This window comes from Halichoerus grypus, chromosome 9 (assembly GCF_964656455.1).
Source record: "Halichoerus grypus chromosome 9, mHalGry1.hap1.1, whole genome shotgun sequence".
Lineage (NCBI taxonomy): Eukaryota > Metazoa > Chordata > Mammalia > Carnivora > Phocidae > Halichoerus > Halichoerus grypus.
This window is the reverse complement of record NC_135720.1, coordinates 103,719,308-103,742,568: the sequence shown is the minus strand read 5'-3', so window position 1 is coordinate 103,742,568 and position 23,261 is coordinate 103,719,308. Positions and strand designations below refer to the sequence as shown.

Genomic DNA, 23,261 nt, shown 5'->3' with positions numbered 1-23,261 from the left:
GAGCACAGTTTTGAGCACATAGTATGTGCTCAGTAAATCTTTAAGGAAACAAATATTAGTGGGAAAGAAGATAGAAAAATACAGCAAGATAGGCATGAAGAAGAAAGAAGGGAAGAAGAAAGGGAAAAAGAAGAAAGAAGATTTTGTTCACCTGGAACAACAAAGAAAGGACAAAACAAGAGGAACTTTTTATTGCTGATAAGGACAGGAAATAGCACAGTATGAGTGTGCATAAGCAGTATATATTTTTATCTCTAAGCCTTTCTGCAATGTGTTTCATATTTAGAACACATAGCAAGACTGCATCTGTTTCCAGAACTTGCTGCTAACAGTTGGTAATAATGCCAAAACATACTTTAGTTCCAGCTTGAAACCAAATGATCAAATAGAATTTTTGATTTCTAATTTAGAGTCTGACATTAATTATAGCCATCATGTAATAAAGTGTCAAAGTCTTTTTTGAGAAAATAATAGAAATTATATTCACTAAGCTGTAAATTGAAACAAAACTACTCCCCTAAAACAAAGCAAAAGTCTGGTTTGGACAACATTTTTGACGAAGTCTTACCTTCTCCAGACTGTACTTTTCCTGTTCTCCCCGATCCTCCCTGCTCTTTAAACCCTTGCTGTATGATAGGGTTTCCTGAGTCACTCACTGTCCAGGTCTGTGGTCTCTGGGCACACTATGCTTTGTCAGCCTGGCACCCAGACCAAACCCCCTTACTCTTGGCCTCTGTTAGCATAGGCTAAGGTGGCCTTAGTGCTTTGGGGACAATGCTACACTCTGTCCCCTCATGTTTGCCATTTTCTGGCAAGCTGGATTGCTCTCATATATATATATATATATATATATATTTTTTTTTTTTTTTTACTTTTACAGTTATTTTTTTCAGATCCAAGTAGGATAATTTACAGTTATTCCTGTTTGGTTTTTATCTTATTTAATTCAGGTAATAGTTCCTGCCTGTCAAGAGCTTTTTCGATTTTTATCACTTCATCCAATATAGTAGTAGCTTCTTGCATTCCTTCCTACCTGGGATGTCTTTCTTCAGTTTATTTCAGCCATTTCAAGTCAGCTCAGCAAACACTTGGTACATAATTATAAAGTGCTTAGGCAGGCAACAAACAAAAAACAAAATCGAAGACATCGTCTGAGCCTTCAGGAAGCTTTTGGCCTTATTTAGGAGATGACATGTGCAAAGAGGACACAGTTTTACTGTGATGCCGGCTCATGTAGAAGCCAGAATGCGCAACAAATGCTCAGGATTTTAGTGAAAGGTGATCTCTTGCCCCACTACCCAAGCAGCTTAAAGCCTTCTCCTTCGGAAATTAAAAAAATCTATGCCATTCTGCTAGATTATACTTTTACTCTGAGTTACTTCAGCTGGAAAAAAAAAAAAATTCCACTTGTTGGCATGTGTGGTACGTAATGTTTCTTAAGATAGGACAAGAACATACAGAAAATCTTGTCTTTCCCCAGCTAGATTGAAAGTTCCCTTAGGCCAAGGACCTGGCTACTAACCCTTTGCGGTGTCTCTCTGTGAGTCCTCGTTTCATGCTCTGTGTGTAGATGCTCCTGGACGTACTTGCTCACTGCAGAAAGCTCTATCCAACAGAGCTGCCTGCTTTTGGGTCCCTTCTGCTGTACCCACTGTTAGGAGTTGCTAATACATCTAGAACTGGGGCTGTATAGAGACTAATGACAATTGCCATTTACTTAATTTCACATTTCATATGCACAAATATGGTCCTAGCATGTATTTATGTGATAGAATTTTTTACTATCTCTTTTAAAGTCAAGCAACACTGTTAGCTCTATGCCGTTACATATATATGCACATATGCTTGTATTTGCCTGTTCATTACATTTGGAATGGGTATACATAAAAATATTCTCGACAGGTGTATTATTTGGGATGTTAGTAAATATCAGCCAAGCTACTACTTGAACTTTTTTCAGGAAAAACAGGACACATCGAAATCCTCCAAGTCTTTGTATTATTTTGTTACTTCAATGAGCATTGATTTCTCAGGAAATATTAATTGATCACTGCTGCTAGAAAGGGGAAAGAGACACTGCATGATTATTTTAAGTTTGTTTTTAGATTTGTTAATATGTAGAAATATCAGAAAGATGTAATTGAAAGAGATAACTAAACAAGTTAAAAGTTTCCATATAATTAAATCCCATACGATAAAATACAAATGACAGCACTTTAATTTGAATCATTCAAAGTCATTATATTATTAAATTGGGTCAGAATTTAAGAGACTTGGTTTGAGGCAAATCTAGGATCCCATTTGACTACACTACCTTCTAAATTTTTTGTGTGTGACACTCCAGAAATTCACGAATCTCAAATTCATAAATAAATAAATAAAATGCTGCTCAGGCACCAGTGTCCCTGAATATCTCAGAGGATTTCTTAAGCAGGAAGGTGTCGTCTTTTCCCGAGAGACTTTGGCCTTAAGTAATAAACTTAGAAATGTAGTCCAGCATGGTAGACTGGAGTAAGACCAATGTTCCTGTATCCAAAGTTCACCGCTCTCTCGCTAATCAAAATGGTCACCTTTCCAGCTCCATGTTGTAATTAGTAATAATGCTATAGTTAATGGAATAATAATAACAAATATAATGATGGTTATAAACACTCCGCCCTGGGCCAAGGAGAGCAGTGATTCATGATAAATCAATAATAAACCCATTGATGTGGTCACAATAAATCTGTACCTAATTAAGAAGAACCCTTTCTAAATAAGAACCACCAAGGAAATAAAAACAGGCTTGGAAAAGAGGAAGAAGTCTGATAATAGTGTTGTGGTATACTCACCATTAAAAAACAACAACAAAAAAACAAACCCGGAAGCTCACCAACTACACCTGAGGAAAACAATACCTTCTCAGTGTTGCTTAAAGGTACAGTGGTGCGTTGACCTAAAAGATTCCAAAGAGGAAAGAGTTTGGCCCCCTGGACAGTTCACAGAGAAAGTTAAGGGTTTCGTGGTTTTCTTTGACCTTAGAAGTTGGTAGGTGTCACAGGTGCTATACCTTTGAAGCATTTGTTGGGTCTTGGTTTTTGGTCCACTCTGATGATCTCTGTCTTTCAACTGATAGAGTTAGACCATTGGTATTCAAAGTGATTATCGATCTAGTTGGAGTAATACCTACCATATTTGTTACTGTTTTTTATATGTTCTTGGTCCTATTTTTTTGTCTTCCACTCTTTTTCTGCCTTTCATGGTTTTCGCTGAGCGTTTTACATGAGTCCATTTTCCCTCCCGTTCTTAGCCTATCAGTTATGCTTCTCTTTCTACCCTCTTTTAGTGGTGACCCCAAGTTTGCAATATACATTTACCACTACTCCCAAGTCTACCTTCAATAACACTGTAGCACATCATGGATAGTGTGAGTACCTTATAACCTATGAACAGCTGTGTGTACGTTTTATGTGGACATAACTTTTCAACTTCTTCAGATAAATGCCAAGGAGTGCAATTGCTGGATCACGTGGTAAGAGTATATTTGCTTTTGGGAGAAACTGCCAAACTGTTTCCCAAAGTGGCTGTACCATGTTGCATTCTGACCAGCAGTGAATGTGAGTTCCTGTTGCTTTATGTGATCTCTGTGTGCATTTATATTTAAAGTGGGTTTCCTGTAGAAACATACAGTTGGGTCTTGTTTCTGGATCCATTCTAGCAGTCTCTGTCCTAAGTGGTGCATTTAGATCATTGATGTTCAAGTGATGATTGATATGGTTGGATTAACTAATATAGTTGGATTGGCCTTTGAAGGGTTATTAAAACCTCAGATGACCGTTTAATCGAACAGATGATTGAAGCATTTAAACTGGGACATGCATCCACCAAAGAGGGTTGAACCTAACACCGATAAAATAGCAGTTGCTCAATAAAATTGTGTTGTATTGGTTTGGTTTATTAGAAAAATGTGCCTTCCAAGGCCCAGGCATGCAGCACAGTGATTAAACACTCAGCCTCATTGACAGCTTGTAGAAATAGCACTTGGCTGGGAATTGAGGAACCTGAGATCTATTTTTAGATGAGCCTCTGAGTTCTTGAGCAGCTCACTTAACTTCTATGGGTCTTAGGTTCCTTGTGTGTGAAATAAGTTAGTTGGGCTAGCTATTCCCCAAGGTCCGTCATTTTCAATGTCTAGGATTCTAAAATAAGGGCTACAAGGGTAGGTTTTCTCTCATAAACATTTAGCGATCAGCACATCAGAAATCTAAATACTGCCACCCATAATAAAAATAAAGGCTAGTATAGCGTTTGACTTATGAACTAAATTCGTAGGAAGAACTACTATAGATGTCAAGAAAAGCTTTGTCTCGTGCTTCAGTTGATTCTGATGAGGAGCAATCTAGGATCAGGTTAATTATTGCCAAAGAGCTAGACCTTCAGACCTTGACACTGGACCACAGCTGACCCCTGTTCAAGGTGAAGCCTTGCATGTGTGCACGTGTGTACGAGTCTGCAAGCGGGCTTTGAAACCATGGCTTTATTAAAATTAAAGAACTTTATTTTATTGACATTTTACATACCCTTGCATGGTTTTATATAACTTATCTATTTTAGACCCTCTTTACCTGAGAATGGTTATAATGAAGTATAATTTATCTTACTGGAGAATTAAGAATGTTAGAAGCTAAAGTTTATGAAAACAAAAGAACAGATGAATTCTATTAATAAAAGAATAAATGGGATGAGAGGACCAGATTCTCTATATTAAAGAAATTATATATTTAGAGAAAATATTTTTTTAATTTTTTATTGTTATGTTAATCCCCATACATTACATCATTAGTTTTAGATATAGTGTTCCATGATTCATTGTTTGTGCATAACACTCAGTGCTCCATGCAGAACGTGCCCTCCTCAATATCCATCACCAGGCTAACCCATCCTCCCACCCCCCTCCCCTCTAGAACCCTCAGTTTGTTTCTCAGAGTCCATCGTCTCTCATGGTTTGTCTACCCCTCCGATTTCCCCCCCTTCATTCTTCCCCTCCTGCTACATTCTTCTTTTTTTTTTCTTTCTTAACATATATTGCATTATTTATATTTAGAGAAAATATTATTAGAATTATAACAAAGTTCCTTTTAGTGTGAAACATTGCTATCATAGTATTATTTTAAAAGATTTTATTTATTTATTTGTCAGAGAGAGAGAGTGAGTGAGTGCACAAGTAGGGGGAGGGGCAGAGGGAGAGGGAGCAGGGAGCCTGATGTGAGACTCAATCCCAGGACCCTGGGATCATGACCTGAGCTGAAGGCAGACGCTTAACTGACTGAGCCACCCAGGTGTTCCTTGCTATCATAGTATTTTATGACCACATGATAAAAATCTTCATTAATACAAATTATTGTCAACATTAAATTTACTCATTTACTGAGACTGTTCTAGTCACCGGAGTGATGAGTAAGACAGAAAAGCTCAGGGAGCTTTTTCTACTAGCATATGATGTAGTGATTAAACACTCAGTCTTTGGAGCCAGACTCTCTGGGTTTAAATCCAGGCTTTTTGACTCATTTGCTGTGTGATCTTGGGAATATTACTGAACTTGTCTGTACCACAATTTCTTCATCTGTGAAATGGGCTAATAATAATAATACCACCAATCTCAATAGGTAGTGATGAGGATGAAAGGATAAAGCATGTAAAACTCTTAGAATAATGCCTGGTAATAAATGTTAGCAATTACTGGGGAAGGGCAGTTAATTGAAAATGAGAAAATATTGTCTAGGGGAATGTACTGTGAAGAAAGTAAAATGGAGTGATACTATGAGGAAGCCAAGATCTAAATTTACAAGGAGTTAGCCCTGTGCAGCTCATTGCAGGCATCGGGGAAGGTGGGTGCAAGGGCCTTGGGGTGGGAAGACGAATGCCCAGTGGCCGGAGTGTGGAGAAGATGAGCAGGAGGCAGAGACATCGCTGCTCCGGATCCTGCCAGTCAGGACCGGAAGTTTGGGTTTGCTGGTCCACGTAGTGAGAAGCCACGGGCAGATTTTAAGCAGGGTCATGATATAAATGGATTTCTAGTTTCTGAAGGACACTCTGGCTGTTTGGGGGAGACTTGTGTAAGAGTATGAGGGAGGAAGCAAGAGTGTGTCTGGGAGGATGGGGACTCCCGCTTGCCTGGAATCAGTGGGGATGATGGGGATGGAGACACTCGGGACTGGAGCGGGGCTTTTGCCTCCATCATCAAAATGTTTTAGCAGTGCTTTCCCCCAATTGTTAGTCTACTTTAAAAAGAATAATATTAAGTCTTATAAAATGTTAGTTAACCTTTAGACATTGTTAATACACCCCAGAGTGAAGCGGTAATTCAGGAATCGCTTGATTTATTGGGTGAATACAGAACCACCAACCTGGAAAATTCAGCCAGAAATCCATTTTGAGAGCTGAAGTGCTTGGTTTGGTTGTTTTCATTGACACCATTAATCTGATTATTTCCAGGAGCTCCCCTTCCGTGGCACTGTGCCAAGACAGATCTCAGTGCAGTGAAGCACAATGATGAGATTAATTTGGGGGACTGACCCGCATTGTATGTTCTCCTCACCCTCTTCAAGTATAGGTAGCACACTTTTAGATCTCTCGTAGCCTTTAGACACACCAATTCCCTTTACTGCTTTTAAGACGGAATGACATGAACATGGCCACACTGGTGTGATCAGGCTGGCTCGGCAGGTGCTCATCCCGGGAAGCATGTGGCAACAGCCCTGAGGTGAGGAGACCCCTGAGCAAGGGGCTGGTGGTTAGTTACCTCAGGCTTGCACACTAATATTTTGCATTTGAGCAAAGTAAAGCTAGATGAGGAACCAGCGCTTGTCCCCCCTGTGAATGGAGGAACCATCCAGAACAGCTTCTTCTCAGAGGACTGAGAAATGGGGGCGTATCTGAAATTGGAAAGAACTTACAAGGATAGGGAGGAGGAGCTTGTTCTAAGTTGAATGTCATAAGCACAAACTAAGGGTCAAGGAGGAAGCTTTAAACAGCTGAGATGATTAGTGTAAGTGTGTAGTCAGCTATCACTCCCTTCTCAGATTCTTTCCATACCCTGTCCCTTAAAAAGAGAACAGGGAAAGAAACAACAAATGTTGGAGAGGTTGTGGAGAAAGGGGAACGCTCTTACACTGTTGGTGGGAATGCAAGTTGGTACAGCCACTTTGGAAAACAGTGTGGAGGTTCTTCAAAAATTTAAAAATAGAGCTACCCTATGACCCAGCAATTGTACTCCTGGGTATTTACCCCAAAGACACAGATGTAGTGAAAAGAAGGGCCATATGCACCCCAATGTTCATAGCAGCAATGTCCGCAATAGCCAAACTGTGGAAAGAGCCGAGATGCCCTTCAACAGATGAATGGATAAAGAAGATGTGGTCCATATATACAATGGAATATTACTCAGCCATCAGAAAAGATGAATACCCAACTTTTACATCAACATGGATGGGACTGGAGGAGATTATGCTAAGTGAAATAAGTCAAGCAGAGAAAGTCAATTATCATATGGTTTCACTTATTTGTGGAACATAAGGAATAACATGGAGGACATTAAGAGAGGGAAGGGAAAAATGGGCGGGGGGAATTGGAGGGAGAGATGAACCATGAGAGCCTATGGACCTGAGAAACAAACAGGGTTTTAGAGGGGAGGGGGGAGGGGGGATTGGTTAGCCCGGTGATGGGTATTAAGGAGGGCACGTACTGCATGGAGCACTGGGTATTATATGAAAACAATGGATCGTGGATCACCACATCAAAAACCAATGATGTATTGTATGGTGACTAACATAACATAATAAAATTAAAAAAAAAAAAGAGAACCCCTCCACTGTCCCCCTCCCCCAGCCTTCAGTTAGTGGCTCTAGAAATTAGCTTGAAGATTTTGTGAAGATATGAGCAGTTCTTAACATTTCCTGTTTGAAAAGTAACAAAAGTCCTACTCTCCATGGGCAGAAGCTTCCTCGTCTTCCTGGCATCCCAAGGTGCAGATGTACACTTGCTGAAAACTGGTATAACCATTTTTAAAGAAAAGAAGGAAAGCAGTAAAATCAGGGTCTTGGGAGCAGTGACCTAATCTACTTAAAATTTATTTGATGGATCTATTTTGAGTTTTAGAAGCCCAAAGGACGCAAAATAAGATAGAATTCAGAGTATCATCCTCTCCTAGGATGGGAAATCTAGAATAATTCCAAGGGCTCTAACAATTTTACAGATTAGAATTCTGGATAATGGGTTGGCTGTTTCTTTGGCTGTCAAACCTAGTTTTTAACCTTTCTCCCTGGCTTTGTCCTTTAGAATAGAACAGTAAAGGAGAAGAGAAGTCAAAGATTCAATGTAAGGAAGAGACAAAACTAGATTGAGGAACAATAGGTAACAAGCCACTGGGGGAAAAAAGCCACTTGTGAAAGGAATAAAATTGAAGGACAGTGTGCTCTACTAGAAAGAGGGGTATTTTCTCCCCAGGAGCTAGGAGTTTCAAATCTCAGTGATACAAATGTGTGCAATTAATTTCCTTCCTCTTCAGGTGAGGGGTGGTCTTGATCATGCTCATCCTTAAGCCTTGGGTACTGTTCTTTTTTGCTCCCACACTGCAGTATAATATTGAAAATCATCACAGAAGTGGTAACCAGATAAAACTAGGACCTTAGGACTCGAAACCCGGAGTCTACCCCGCTCTCCTTTGCCATGTTGCCTGGTGCCTGAAAGAGAAAAACTATTTCACCAAAGTGAACCCCACCCAAGGGTCTGCCTGCCAACATTTTAATAAAAAAGTAACATCTCAAACTATAAATAGTAGAACTTCTAGTTAAATGTTCGAAACAGATCTTTCTAAAAGTTCATAAAGATCCAGTAAGCAGTACCACTTAGGTTATGTAGGTTATCGGAGCCTTTCACATTGAGGTAAAACTCTTCAGCAACCCACAGATGTGGCAGGTGAGCTCTAACACAAATAACAAACAGGCTAGTGTGGAGGGAAATGGGATGAATAAAGAGATCTGTACAAATAGGCTCTGAGAGTTAGGACTGTGGATCCCCCCCCTCCCCCACCGCAGCATCGTACCGGATGTGAGGAGGCCCACGGCCTGGTGCAGCTAGGTGACAGGTGGATTCCAGCAGCAGGTCAGGCTGCCGTCTCAGAGGATGCTGGCCTGAAGGCTGGGTCAGCCAGGAGAGGTGGACACTCGGGCAGGTGCCACGGAGCATCTGAAGGAAAACGGAAGACACTACCAGGAAGGAGGAGGCCTCCTCATGGGGAAGCTTGAATTCTTCTACTGCTCTAATTTGGGAACTCCAGACAGCGAGGAAGTTGAAAAGACTCAGGACATCCAGGTCATCTATAACAGTGGCTTTTCTGATGGCAGAAATGAAAGCTTCCGTATAAATAACACTTTGTGTTCTAAGACAAAGTAGGTGCTGAGGAAAATGGGGAGAATTATAGCAACTAAGTCCAGAGGTGATAATAAGAACTTAGCATTAATAATTGTAATAATATTTAGGTAGTATTTTTTTAAGTTTTATTTATTTTAGAGAGAGACCGTGAGTGGGGGGAGGGACAGAGGGAGAAGGAGAGAGAATCTCAAGCAGACTCCCCACTGAGCACAGAGCCTGATGCGGGGCTCAATCCCACAAGCCTGAGACCATGACCTGAGCTGAAATCAAGAGTGGGACGCTTAACCCACTGAGCCACCCCGGCGCCACTAGGTAGAATGTTAAGTATACAGAAAGCACTTCCACAGACATTGTCTCATTTAATCTCCGTGACAGCTCATTGGAGTATAGGTATCCCTATAGTCTCTATTTTGCCAGTAGGAAATTTGGGCTCGGAGACATTCAGAGACTTGACCTAAGTCATATAATGAAAGAGGAGGAGAGTCAACCCCCAACCCCAAGTCTTCTGTTCCACACGTGCTTTCCTCACTATGCTTTCGTCATAGGAGTCTCCCCGTATCAGAACCAGACTTCGCTACAGAGCCTGCTGGGTATCATCCTCGGAGGGAGTTTTATCGCATTGGTCTTTCCAAGCGACATGTGGGGGACAGAACACCAGCAATCCTTGCTAAATAGCCAATGTTCATGCTTTATAAAGGTCAGAGTACCCAGAATAAAGTAAAAGTCACCAAGTTCCTGCCAGAAATAACAGTGGAAACAATCTACCTCCTACTTTTGTAAATCTAAATTTTATTTTAGAGATTACAAGTGTACATATCAATGAAATCTTAAAACCTCAAAGCACATATTTTTATATGTGGGGCAGGGAAACTGAGGCTACTTGAATGATGCATAACAATACATCCTATCTTGCAAAAGTTGGAAAGGTTGGTGTAAAATATTACTTATTTTATCTTCCGCTAGTTCAGATCAATACCATTTACTTGAAGAACCTAGAACAAGGAGGAAAGAGAAATAGCTCACATCATATTTCTCATCGAAAGTGTGAGCCTAAAGCTAATTTTAACCCTTTTTACTGTTCAATTTAATGATGAAAAGCTTTTGTACAAGGTAATAGTGTTCCCATTTTCTTTTGGCCTCTGTTGCAAACTGTTAACAATTACATTTTCTTTAGTTTGTGGAAAAATATTCTAGATTTTCTAATTGACTGTATCTGGAGAGAAACTGTATCTGGAGAGAAAACCTGGGTATTTCGTGCACAGTGCATCTACCTCATTAAAAAACAAAACAAAACTGTAATACTATTTTTTAATGAATGGGCACCTTTTTTTAGAGGAACAGTATTTCCAATAGAATTTTTAAAGATATTTTTGGAATTCTCAAGGTTGCTTCACGTGTAACAATCAGAATTTTGGAGCTGGAAACCCAGGGGGATGATTAAGTTAAATTCTGTCATTTTACTGACGAGGAACGTGGGGGTCAGGGAGGGGAAGGGACTCTGCGTGGCAGGGACAGCGCTGTGACCAGAACCCACCCCCCTGGCTGCTAGTCCAGCGCTCTAGAGTTGTTTTCTCCTGCTACATTTCCAATAGGGCGCTGACATTTTTTTTGTTATTGCTGTACACGGCCCTTGTGATCTGAAGAAGAAAAATGCTACCCTCAAATTATCTCCTCCTCCTTTGCTCTTTCCTCTTTTACCCTGAAATTAAATCCTTATGAAGAAACAGAATAGATTTTGCGCTGGATCTGTGACAGCACCATCTCTCTTGACCAGTCATCAGCTGCTTTGGTCCACATCTGGACCAGACTCAGTAGACTGTATGCTCAGGCTGGGAAAAATAGGGCTGGGGTTCTGTCTGCGGCAGGCAGAGACCTTCCACTGTTCGAGGAGGAGCTCCCACTGGACGACTGGTCGTCCCACAGTACACCGCGCAGGCCAGGCTCGCGTGCGCTCTTTTTTTTTTTTTTTTGGTCATCAAAACAAGTAGCTCTTCTCAGACACCTTAATACATAATTAGGTGTGTCTGTTTACACTTGGGAGACAGAAGGCTTCATGTCCTAAAGCAATACAGGGAATCTGGGAGCAGCCACAAACAGATGTTGGAAATGTCCATTTGTGGCGAGTTTATTGCTATAGCACCAGAAGTAAACATTGAGGATGAAACCCCTCTGAAGGGGTGGGTATGTGTATTGAGAGGGGAGTGTTATCGAGCACAGGAGAAAGTGAAAGGAGGTCCTATTTTTATTATTTTTTTTTTCCAATTTGCTCCGGTATTTGTTTATCTCCTACAACAAGGAAAAGATCACTATTTGGCGTTGGCTGTTTGAAGGCTTTTGCCAAATGCTTAACAATCTGTAGGGTTTGATTTCTCTCAAAAAAACCACTTTGAGAACAAGGCTCTATGTAACTAAGATGTGTTTGTTTTTGTTTAAATCACTCAGAAGAGAAATCATCTCTTGTCCATTGTTAAAAGAGAGGTTTCAATCAAAGGAAAATTCTACATATTCTAAAATATACAAACAGCTCTTTGAAACTGAAGCCAAATCAAACTCTAAAAGGGACGTTTTTCTTGCAGAAGTTTTGAGTTAATTCCGTGTGCAAGGCTTGAGTGGAAAAACTCTGAGACAGTCAGAGGAATGAGTTACTATAACACTGAATTTGGATTCGGAAGTTATATGAGGAGCATTGTTTCAGGATAGCATGAAGACTCTCGGACGTGGTTTTAGGCTAAACTCTAGAAACAAAGCAAAAGAAATTCTTTGCCAAGTGAATCAGATTTAAGTTAAATAAAAGTTAGTGGTTTGTTTTCTGATGTTACTGGATCTAAACCTCCAATGTGAGGAGGCGTATCTGTCATCACTTTATAAAAAAATTCAGTTGAAATGTTCCCCTGTTGTTAAAGAAATGCCATCCTTTCCCCTATCAGGATTTCTATTAGGATGAAAAGTAGGAAATGCTAATGAGACAAGCTCAGGAAAAGGGACACAAACTAGGAAACCCAACAACTTCATTTTGGTTCTGCCTCTAATTGGCCACATCCTTGAGATGATACGTTCTTTGACTGAGCTTCATTATCAGTTGGTATCCGTCACGCCTACCTCACAGGACCTTTTTGTGAAGGTAAAACCAGATGTACATAAAAGCAGGACAACTTAAAAACAACGTGTGAATTTGAGACGTTATTTTTTTTTATTATTATTTTTGAGAGTCAGTGTTGATGTGGCATAAGATAGTTTGCTTGGGCCGAAGAAAGCAAGAAAAAGCTTTTGTTTTTAGGAGAAGGGAGCAAACCAGGGAGCAGGTTATAGAACAAGAGATGCACCCCAAAACTGGTGGTCAGAGCAGAGTTGTGGGTCTGGAACTAACCTAAGCCCTTGAGGTCCTGGTAGGCACAGGGATAGTAGGTCGGGAAAAGCAGTTGGCTGAAGATGGACAGGCAGAAATCAGAAAGTGGACACAGACCACAGTTGGAGAACTGGTCACCATGTCTTTTTCCTCACACACACACAATTAAACACTTTCTATGTGTCACTCTGAGAGGAGCCACAGTGCATGTAAAGATAAGGTGGACAGAGCCTGTTCTCAAGGAATTTAGGGGCTAATGGCAGTGATAAGGCAATGGTAGCCCCCCAGCTTGTGCGTGCCTTACGAGAGATACGAATGGAGACGTGAGTGCAGAAGGAGAGGTCCCCGTGGGCTAAAGCAAGAGCAGAAGCAGAATTTTTGAAGCAGACAGGGATTGTGAGGTAGACTTTAAAGGCTGCTTAGAATTCCAAGGAACTGAGATAGGGTGGGGGATGGGGAAGCTGAGGCCTGAGGGAAACATGTAAACCAGGGAAAGGGGGGATAGTGGGGGGTGGGGAGTACAGTAAATGGAAGAGGGTCCAGCTTGGCTGGATTGTAGAGTTGGTGAAGAAGTGGAGTGAGAGACAAGACCAAAAAGGTAAGTTGGGAGAAGACTGTCATTGCAGCAGATGTTTGTCGTGTGTCTAAGAGATCTAGAAATGTACACATACTTGAGTAAAAAGCGTGACATGAAGTCACAGAACAGGTAGGCAGCAACGAGCAAGGAAGTCCTGAGGAACCAGTAAGTTGGACACGATAAGGATTCAGGAACCACGTGGTTCAGCCACGTGGGCAGAAGATCCAACACACACACAAAAGTGGGTCTTGATTCTAAGGCAACCTTCTGTCCCGACCAGGAAGCCCCTTGTATTTCCCTCCCAGGGCAGGAACCAGTCCCAGGGCATGAGTAGCCCAGGCCTGCGCCGGGAAGCAGGTCAGCGTGTTCATCTGACTGTCGAGGGAGAGATGGCAAACATAGGGTGGTTTGAGTCAGGGCCTTTAAGGTCCAGGATGGCCTCAGGGCTCTTGGAACACACCAGGGTGCTAAGCCTTTAAAAAGGAATGATATTTGAAAAAGCTGAGCTCCAAGCTCCTCAGGTTTTGAGTGGTACTGCTGCCCGGAGCTGACTCTTCTTCCCCTGGGCCTCTTCGGCTCAGCACTGGACTCCGAGGCAGAGTCTGAGGCTGGATCGGTGCTAGATCGAGGGGAACGGAGCTCTTCCTACTTTAGGAGGCGGAGAATTGAAGCTCAAGCTGAAAGCACCATGTGTGCATTCAGGGGGTGGAATGGTCCCTGTGGTGGTGATCTGCTGTCCTTTTTTTTACAAAAGAGTTCGGTCAGGCCTGGAGCTGGGTGTTAGGGGGGTAAATGGGGACTTTCGGGATAATGATTCTCAACTCACGTCTTTTCTAGTTTGGACCCAGTCTTTTCCGTTTTCTTTTTCTCTGGCTCCACTAGTTCAAGTGGTACTGGTAGGAAGGAATGTCCTTTCGAGATGGAGATGTTTCTACTTGCTGTGTCCTTGTGCCAGGTTTCACTTACAAGGGTCTTACCCAGTGAGAGAACTTGACGAATAGAAAACATGATTTGCCCAAAATTTCTTAGAACATCAGTGGCAAAGACAACGTGAGAATCGGGACTGAGTCAAGCGTGGGAAATTGATGGCATGCATCAGCCTCCCCATTTCATATTGCATCCCCATCCTTATCCCCATCCCCATCTCTCTATCCCCATCCCCATCTCCATGCCCACCCCCATCCCTATCCCCATCCCCATCTCCATTCCCACCCCCATCTCCATTCCCACCCCCATCCCTATCCCCATCCCCATCTCTATCCGCATCCCCATCCCCAGGGCTGTCTTTGATCTTTGATCAGGCCCCTTGCCACCACTGCCCTTCAGGTGGGCATGGCCACGCAGTTAGAATTGGCATGAAAATGACACTGATTCCCTGCACGTGGAGGAGACTGGGGCAGCTGAGACCCACCGGTCTGGGGCCAGGTCCCGGCCACCCATTAGCGGTCAGTAACTTTGAGGAAATCACTTCACTTCTCTGAGCTTCAGCTGGTCATCCACAGTGTGGGGTCAGTGACACGGTCTACCTCACAGGGCTGTTGGGAGGATTTGGTGCCATCACGCAGGCAGAAGTGCTTCAGAAAAGATCCTCTGCAAGTCAGAGGCGTCCCCTGTCAGTTGTCTGGTTAACCAATCCTTCCTCTAAGTAAAACTGGCAGCAGCATGGGATCCGGTGACTATGAAATCACTGATAGGATTCCTATGGTTGGAGCAGAGCTAAGACTGCTCTGTGAAGCAGAAGCCGGTGCTGGTTCCCAGCCCGTCATCAAGCAACCTTGAGGCAGAGCATTCCTACACAGTGGGTTCAGGCTTGCTACCAAACTCAAGAGAAACGCTCCTCAGATTTTTCCACTGAAGTACCCCAAAGGGCAGAGGAAACTCGAGGGCTCCTTCGCGGCTCCTTCTCTCCCCAATCTGTTGACATAACCCCAAACAACCCCAGCTCCTGCAAGGAGAGCATTTCCAGGTTTCTCATTTTATCTTAAAATTCATGTGAATTTTACTCCATAATATGCCTGCTTTTTTGTTTCAATACAAAAATCATGTTTTAACATACTAATGTCAGTTATATGTCCCTCTTTAAAAAACCCTCCCCCATTTGTTGCCTTCTTGTATTTCATGCCATCCTATCAGCCAGGCTTTGGTGTCTAATGTATAACATCTCAACCAGTTCATAAATTTCTGCCTTTAATATAGTCTGAGTTACCACTCGCACAGGCCACAGGAAAATACCAGGCTGTCCCCTCTGCATTCAGGCTTTTTTTTTTTTAAAGATTTACTTAGTAACAATTTATCATTTAGTTGCAATTTTTAAAATAATCTTAATTGGCCACATATGTTATCAAATAAGAGCGGGTCTTGGAGCCTCCGCCTCCCTCCGCCTCCCCCCTCCGGCCCCCGCGTGCGCACGCGCACTGCCTTCTGTCCGGCCGAGAATGAATCCTGCCACTCGAGGCAGATACCATCACAGGAAAGCCTCCCCCTGATTGGAGATAAGATTACTGATACTGAAGCTGTTATTTTTAGGAGGGGAAGACTACTGCTTTTAAACCTCTTTCCGTCCTTTTCCTAGGGTGTCCTCTCTTAATTGTGGCTCCATGTTTTGGTAGCCGTAAGTCATTAGTGGTTTTTAATTTCTCTGAAACTGAAATAAGGTCTGAAAGGGTGGATTTGTCCCTTTTTTTCTCTTTTTTTTTCCCTTTTTTTTTTTTCTCTGGCTAATCGGAGGAACGCAACCACATCTGAAGCCACTTGGCTCATTATGAATTTCATGGAAACTGATTCTCTGAAAGTGTTTCCATATGTGTGTTCCCAATATATCCCATCCTCTCTAAATGGGAGCACAGACGTGTGCATGGGCTGGAAATGGCTTCAGGATGTGACAGAGCAGTCATATGACCGCCACGGCACCGTGGGTGGCCCCTTCTGAAAGACACGGTGTCCTGGGTGCTGGCCTCCTTCCTGCAGCGGATCTGGTTTCAAAGACTACCCACCCTTCCTAGCCTTTAAAAAGTTCTTAATCAAGGCCTAGCAAGGAAATCTCTCTCATTTTTCCTCCGTTTCTCTGTCCCCCCCCCCCCCCCCGCCCCGTTCCTTCCTTCTCTCCTACTTTCCCTCCCTATGCGCATATACACACACTCCCACATCTCCTACCGCGGGCCTCCTCTCCCCTCAAAAGAGGAAATATATTATTCCAACAATATCCTCAAAATTTGGGTGGGTTTAAGGAATGGTTGAAGTTTCTGGAAACTGCCAGGTTGTTGTTCCTTTGTTTTTTTTTCCTTCTCTCTCTCTTTCCTTCAGCATAGCATACTTTCTTAGCCTTAGGATCAGCTGGTCTTTCAGAATTTGTGAGCATGCAGTGGAAAAGTACAATTCATTACAACACGGAAAATAAATATTTATCCTGGATAGTTGAGGCACTTTTCCCTCTTTTGCAAAACTATGGAGTTTGCTAGTCTGACCTTTCATTATCTTAAAAAATTTGGTTTCACATTCTCTTTTTTGCTGGTTTCTTCTCCATTGGTATGAGCCATCACATTTCTTCCGCATAGGGTATATTTTTCCAATTATTATCTAATGTAATTACAAGTAAAACTAATTTAGGAATAGGTACTTGGTCATTTTAGTGTGAAGAGACAAATTCAGGGAAATTAAGAAAATTGATGTAAAAATCCCTAAAACCTCAATGTGGAAAATGCAAAGTACTATTCTGCATAGAGTCTAAAATTGATTTTTGGGTAATATTTGTATAGCATTTCTGCTTCTGTCCTATTGCCTGTTTGAGACTATGCTAGTCATTCATCTGTGCAGCACATTTTTTGGAAGTACCCGTCTTAGCATTGTACTATGTCAGTAGGATCTAAAAGGATACATGGTTCTTATCCTTAATTTGCTTTCCCCTTAGTTGGAAAATGAAAATACTTCTCTAAAAAATAATACTTTAAAATGCATGGAGCAAAATTTACATACAAAAATGTTCAGGAGGTACATGATAAAGAAAAGATGATGAGACTTTGTATCTGGGAAGTTCTTGTGTATGGGTAAGCTTTAAAGATGGTGCCTGCCCAGCCTCGGTCTGGCAGAGAGAAGGGCGGGAGCCATGAGTCTGGGGAGAACACGAACAAAGCTCCAGTGAGGGTCGTGAGTGTATGTCCTGCCACAAAGAGGACGGCTCATACTGAGGAGCAGTGAGATATGACCTTGGAAAAGTAGAACAGACGACTCTGAAAATATGCCAGTAGCCTCCTCATTTCCCCCCTCCCTGGTGGAGGTGCTCCGTCATGCCTTGTGGAAGGCATGTGCCTTGAGGGGGTGGCACCCTCTGGTTTTCAGGCTCAGCCACCTGTGTGGCCTAAGAAGGTGCATAAGTGGGAGATTTCTCCCTGTCCCTGTGCGTTTCCACAGAATGCGGATTTAAGGCAACTCAAGGCAGATCCTCCACATTTTCCCACTGGCAGCGGAGCCAGAAGCCCCTCGTTTTAATTGCATGATGTCACTCAGATCTACCTTGTCTCCAGGCTACCGTTTCTTCTTCTGTAAAGGTCATCTCTGATTCTTGATGACTCTCATGTACTTGCTCTTTCTACTGGTCCAGAAATTCAGACAGAGCGCGAGTTTTACCCTCTGTTACCTTTACTACGTACTCTAAGTAAATAACTCCGCCTTAGTGGCGGCGGTTGCCCTGGGATCCCGCAGGAGACAAGTGTGCTCACTCCCCCTCCCTCAGGCCACGCGTTTGTGGCCTGGCCCTCTTGCTCCCTCATCTCTTCTCCGCGTGACCCGTGGCGTGGACTGGTACACACATCCTGGCTCTAAGGATACTGGGAACACCAGCGGCGAAACAGAAGTATCTGTTCACTAGTGGTGATGGATTGTCTGAAACAGGAGGTCCAGTGATGTAATGATGCTTGGGAAGAGCTTTGAACACCCTTTAAAGAGTTTTACAAGGATGTATATAGTTTGGAGTGGTATTGGAATGCATGCTAGGTTTGATGTCAGCATTGCTTCAACGCTTATTATATCTATTTTTTTAATGTGTCAAAAATGTACCAACTATCGTACAGAGTTCCTGACCCCTAGACTAATTTACTTATTCATTCATTTTATCCATCCGTCCATATACGTACACTAAAAAAGCAAAAACCAAAAAACTTAAGCTCCTAGAGTGTAGAAGGGATGTAAGAGGAAAAGAAATCATGACATTTACCAACCAAAGCTTTATAGTTGGGAGAAAACAGGCTAAGAAACAGCTAATAATTCAGTAAAGTAGTGACTCTTAAGGGCCCAAAAGAGAGAGATGGAAAGTAAATGCTATTGGCACAGGAGGGAAATAAGAAATTATAGAATAGAGCAGTTGGGGCGCGGCAGCCAAAAATGTGGTAGAAGGGGAAGAAGATTCTTCGAGAAAAGCAGCTCTGTGGCGACCTTGAGTATTATATGTTCCCAGAGGAACAATGCTGTGAAGGGGTCAATAAAAAATTCTTGGGCTTTATTTGAGATTTGTCAAAGCAGTAACTCCTACCATTTAAAAGGCCCCCATGAAGCTTTGAAGTTAACACCTCATTGTGGGGAAGTATGATGGCTTTTCATTCTGTGCATGTACGCCCTCGCATTCCAGAGCAGGACGGGGACTCTGCCTGCAGAGCTCCGTCCCACCTGGCTTCGGGACCCCTCTTCCCTTCCTGTGCCCGCCCTGCCGCCTCAGCTGGGGTGTGGAAATCCCGCTGTTTGGAGGGCACGATGCGCTCCCAGTGTTTCCCAGCTGACAGCCCCAAATGGCAAGTCCCCGGTCTGTTACTGTTCCCAGACTCCTGTTTTTTTCCATTCTAGAGATCGCCTTGCCCATTCCCACCCAACCCCGATTTACTGAGGGCCTACTCAGTGAGAAGATGTGTGTCAAAGTGCTAGGTAAAGGTCTAGAAATGTCATGTGGTTCTGTGATTCAGCACCGAAGGGGAGACAGACCAGGATTAGACAAATCTCTGCCCTCAGCAGCCCACTCTTTAGTGAGGAGTCAGGAATGACCCAAGATCACTAGCACTAGAAAGCGGTGTGTGAAAGATGCTGATGGGGGATTGCAGACCTCGGGACCCGAAGATCAGGGATTCTCTTTTATTCCCTCTTATCTTTTTGGTTTTACTCCTTCCACCACGCTTTCTGCTTGCTCTGAAGACCCAAGAAACCCCAGTGGGTAAAGAGAGGCTATTTCCTTTTTCCCTGTAGACCTTGGGTGGGGGGGGGGTGGAGAAGCGGCAAGATTTTTTTTTTTTTACTTTTAATATTGATGTTATTTCTATTTGGGCTTCCTGGGCATTTTGTTAATATAGTCTCCCCAGTGGGTAAAGAAAGGCTATTTCCTTTTTCCCTGTAGACCTTGGGGGGCGGGGGCAGAGGCAAGATTTTTTTTTTTTTTTTTACTTTTAATATTGATGTTATTTCTATTTGAGCATCCTGGGCATTTTATTAATATATTCTCCCCGTGTATATTAGGTTTTGCTGCTGCTGTGTTAATGAGCAAGTTTCTTGCAGCTCTCTTTATGAGAGTTGCATTCCTTTGCAGGCTATCTGTGGCCAGAGGTGCAGATAGCAATCCGGAATGAAACACGTCTGTAGGAAGCCAGCAGGTCCTAAGGGAATCAAACCCTTGACCTAGGTCTCATTCACATTATGCCATGAGCAACTGAACTAATTGCCCACGATTTAGCAGATTAGATCCAACAAGACCTCAAAGAGTTGTCAGTATATCCCAAAGATAGTAACTCTCACTGCGGCACATGTAGGTACCAGAGAGCCTACTTAAATACTTTTAGATAAAGTTAGATTTTTAAGACAAGAAATATATGTACCTGTGATTGTGTCAACCAAATTCCTTAAGGGTAACTAAGATTGCAAAGAGGTCATGGCTCTGCGTCTCTCAGGCTGCAGATTTTGTAGTGTACATGGCTCCCCTTCTCGGGATCTCAGCTTCCCTATTTGTTAATGGGTAAGATTAGAATTGATTATCTAAGGAGTAGATGAGGAATTTGGACCTTTCCACCAGATACCCCAACCAGCAGAGGAGGGTAAATGGGTGCTATAGGGAATCTGGGGGACATCGTCTAAAATTTTATAAGTACAAAATTTTGTTCAAGTCCCTTTTTGTTTGTTTACCTAAAAATTCACCCAAGTGTTGTATTCTATCCCATATATATCATATTACTGTCCCATATACCCTGTCTCCAAGTTGAGTAAAACCAGCCGATTGGGAAGATGCACCATGTTTATCTTGGGCTTCAAGTAACTCCTGGTAGTTCTGGCTTTATTTAATCAGTAAGTTGTAGGCAGGAGTTGGAAACTGGCTCGGGGGAGCTCTGTGCTATAGGGCACATCCCTGGGCAGTTACTGAGTTTTGCTTTTACATTTATAAAGTTCGATTGAGGTGATAGTACTTTTAGAACTCTCCAGGCTTTTATCTTGACCCTTCATTAAGTAGATAATACATTTTCTTTACTGCAGTTGATATAATATCTAGAGAGTGTTTTTTTTTTTAAGTTTGCAGTTGTAATGTGGCTAGTTATGCTGGTGTGCATAGTTCAGTACACAATGTCAAGATTACCCAAGAAGGCCATCTACAGAGATACCTGAGTTCATGTACAAAACAGAGATTAAAACTATAGATGCAACCTTATTCAATGAAAGGAAATTTAATTATATCATTTGCTTCTGCAACAATTATTATAAATAAACGGAAGATTAGGAAGGGCTTTATTTTTTTTTCTTTTTAAGTTTAGAGTTCCATCTCCTCGTCTTAGATTATTATATAAGGGATCTCCTGTGAAACCGTAACGAGTTGTTAATATTTCTCCATACAGAACACATTGCAGTATGTTTCAGAAACATTTCTTGGTAACACAAAAGGATTAAGGGAATTCTAGAAAATTCTATTTTTTGTTAGTTATAAAAATGACTGTATAATCCCTTTAAAGTCCACATTAGCTCTCTTTGCCCAGAAGGAGTTAATCCTCAAGACATTATAGTCTCAAATGACTAGAAGCGATTGGTCAAAATTCTGTAAGCCTAGCAGAAATTTGTTGCATTGTTTTCTATAAACCACAACCAGAGCTCATTAATTGAAAAATGAATGTCAATTTCCATTAGCTGGCATCTATAAACCAAAAAGGTACAGTGACCCTGGCATGGGATGGGTAATAAAAACATCAGCAAAACGTCTCAGGTAAAATAAGAGAAGGTGAGGGGGTGGAGGAATAAATTCAAAACCATATTGGAGTTTACTGGCAGGGCCCCACACCAAGGGTTTTAATGAGGCTTCTGCATCAAAATAAGGGAAACCACATGGAATGTTAATTATGACTATAGCATATTTTAAGTACAGATACCCACGAGAAGCAATTCTTTTTCTTTTTTTCTTTTTACGTTGACAAGCCTATCTGCGAGCTCTGTGCTTCTGGCGGGGGCGGGGGGGGCAAACGGTGATGTTTTCAGTGTGACTTCTTTCTGTTTGAAATTGTTCACATTATTCTGGTTTCTCTCACTTGATCTGCACATTGAACTTAATCTGTACAGAATTGGCCTGCCTACGACTCTTAGCTCTGCCGACTCCAGTTCGCCTAGCTGCTCTGCAAGGGAAAGGCCGGCCGGAACCTCTGGGGCCCGCGCGTCCTGCGCGCAGCCCCTTCGGCGGAGGGCAGAAATAAGCGCGGGCCGAAGAGAGACCTTAAGCCTCATCGGCTCCCGTTTGCCATCTGTCCTAATCACTCCTTCCACATTTGAACACATTTGGTTAGAATTTTGTAGCCGGGAGGGGCGAGGTAGAGGCCGGCCGAAGATGGGAACCTTTATAGAAAGCAGAGAGTAACTGCCCAGAGTGTGTCAGTTTTGGTTTGTCATCTTGAAAGTGTTTGCTTCTGGTACTCGGAGCTTTTTACCCTCTGCTTCTGGGCTTATGGGCCTGCGGATTCCGGGAAAGCGCTCATGAGGGGTGGGACCTTCTCTGCCTCCCCCTTCCCCTAAGGTTGTTGCTTCTCCTCCTGTCTCAGAGTTCAGGGCGGTGCTAGAGTGTTTAGAGCTGGAAGGGAACTTAGAGATCGTCCCCCTCATTTTACAGATGATGACACAGCCACCTCTGACTTCTGCCTCTGGCCTTCCCCTCTCAGTAAGAAGAGCCAGGCAGGTGAGACTTTTAACAATTGCTGGGCTGGGCGGGGCGGGGCTGTCTGATTGGTACTGTCCGGTTTTTGAGAAAAACTTTTGTTAACTACGTATCGCTTTTAAAGAATCGCTTTCGATGACACGTGCACATCATGGCCCTTACCGAAGATCCCAGGAATGTGCGTTTTAACAAAAATCAACAACTCTCAGTCAGCTGAGTATTTAAGGAAAAGTATTAGGATTATTCCTTTAATAAATCCCGTAGCATCCAAGAAGAAGGGTTAAATAAAAACGGGGCTGAAGAAGTACCTCCTGACTAAGGCCTTGAAGAAGCACTAAGTGCTTTCCCTTAAGGATAAAAGCTGTAGGAAAAGCAAACATGTGAGATGCAAAGAATTAGAAGGTTTTAGATGTGACAAAATCTTAAGAACGCTGGGATCATAAAAGTTCTTGTCCTAATTCTGTCAATTTTAGATATCATCTTTAAAGTCTTTAAGTCTTTAAAGATCACCATTCTTAAGTTTTTAGGCATTTCAGAAAACTGATTTCCACGTGAAGTGGTTTATGACTACGGTTTTATAAGTTTAAGCACCAGAAATAGCTGTTAAGGAGGCATACTGTTAGCTCTAGAAGTTAAGGGGCTTTACATTTCAGGGCAAAACCAGCTTTGCCTCCAGGTACCACTTAGAATTAGCCGAAGCTAAATCTGTAGGATGTGGCACGGGGGCCTGGTGAATGGATGCTGAGGCAACCTCTTCCTTGTCTCCCCCGGGCATG

General features: G+C 42.5%; 1 protein-coding gene across 10 annotated transcripts in view; it reads left to right on the top strand.

Annotated features, from left to right (window-relative positions):
• Positions 1-23,261, top strand: part of RUNX2 (RUNX family transcription factor 2) — a 224,951-nt gene that overhangs the window by 94,122 nt on the left and 107,568 nt on the right. For 4 of the 10 annotated variants that reach the window (XR_004924656.2, XM_036115673.2, XM_036115447.2 and 1 more), the window contains one exon: positions 22,441-22,506. The exons of the other annotated variants lie outside the window; for them this stretch is intronic. Coding sequence is in view for 3 of the 4 variants with exons in the window: in XM_036115673.2 (XP_035971566.1) it covers positions 22,441-22,506 (66 nt within the window). In the remaining variant the exon portion in view is untranslated. The remainder of the gene's footprint in view (positions 1-22,440; positions 22,507-23,261) is intronic. 10 annotated transcript variants of the gene reach the window in all.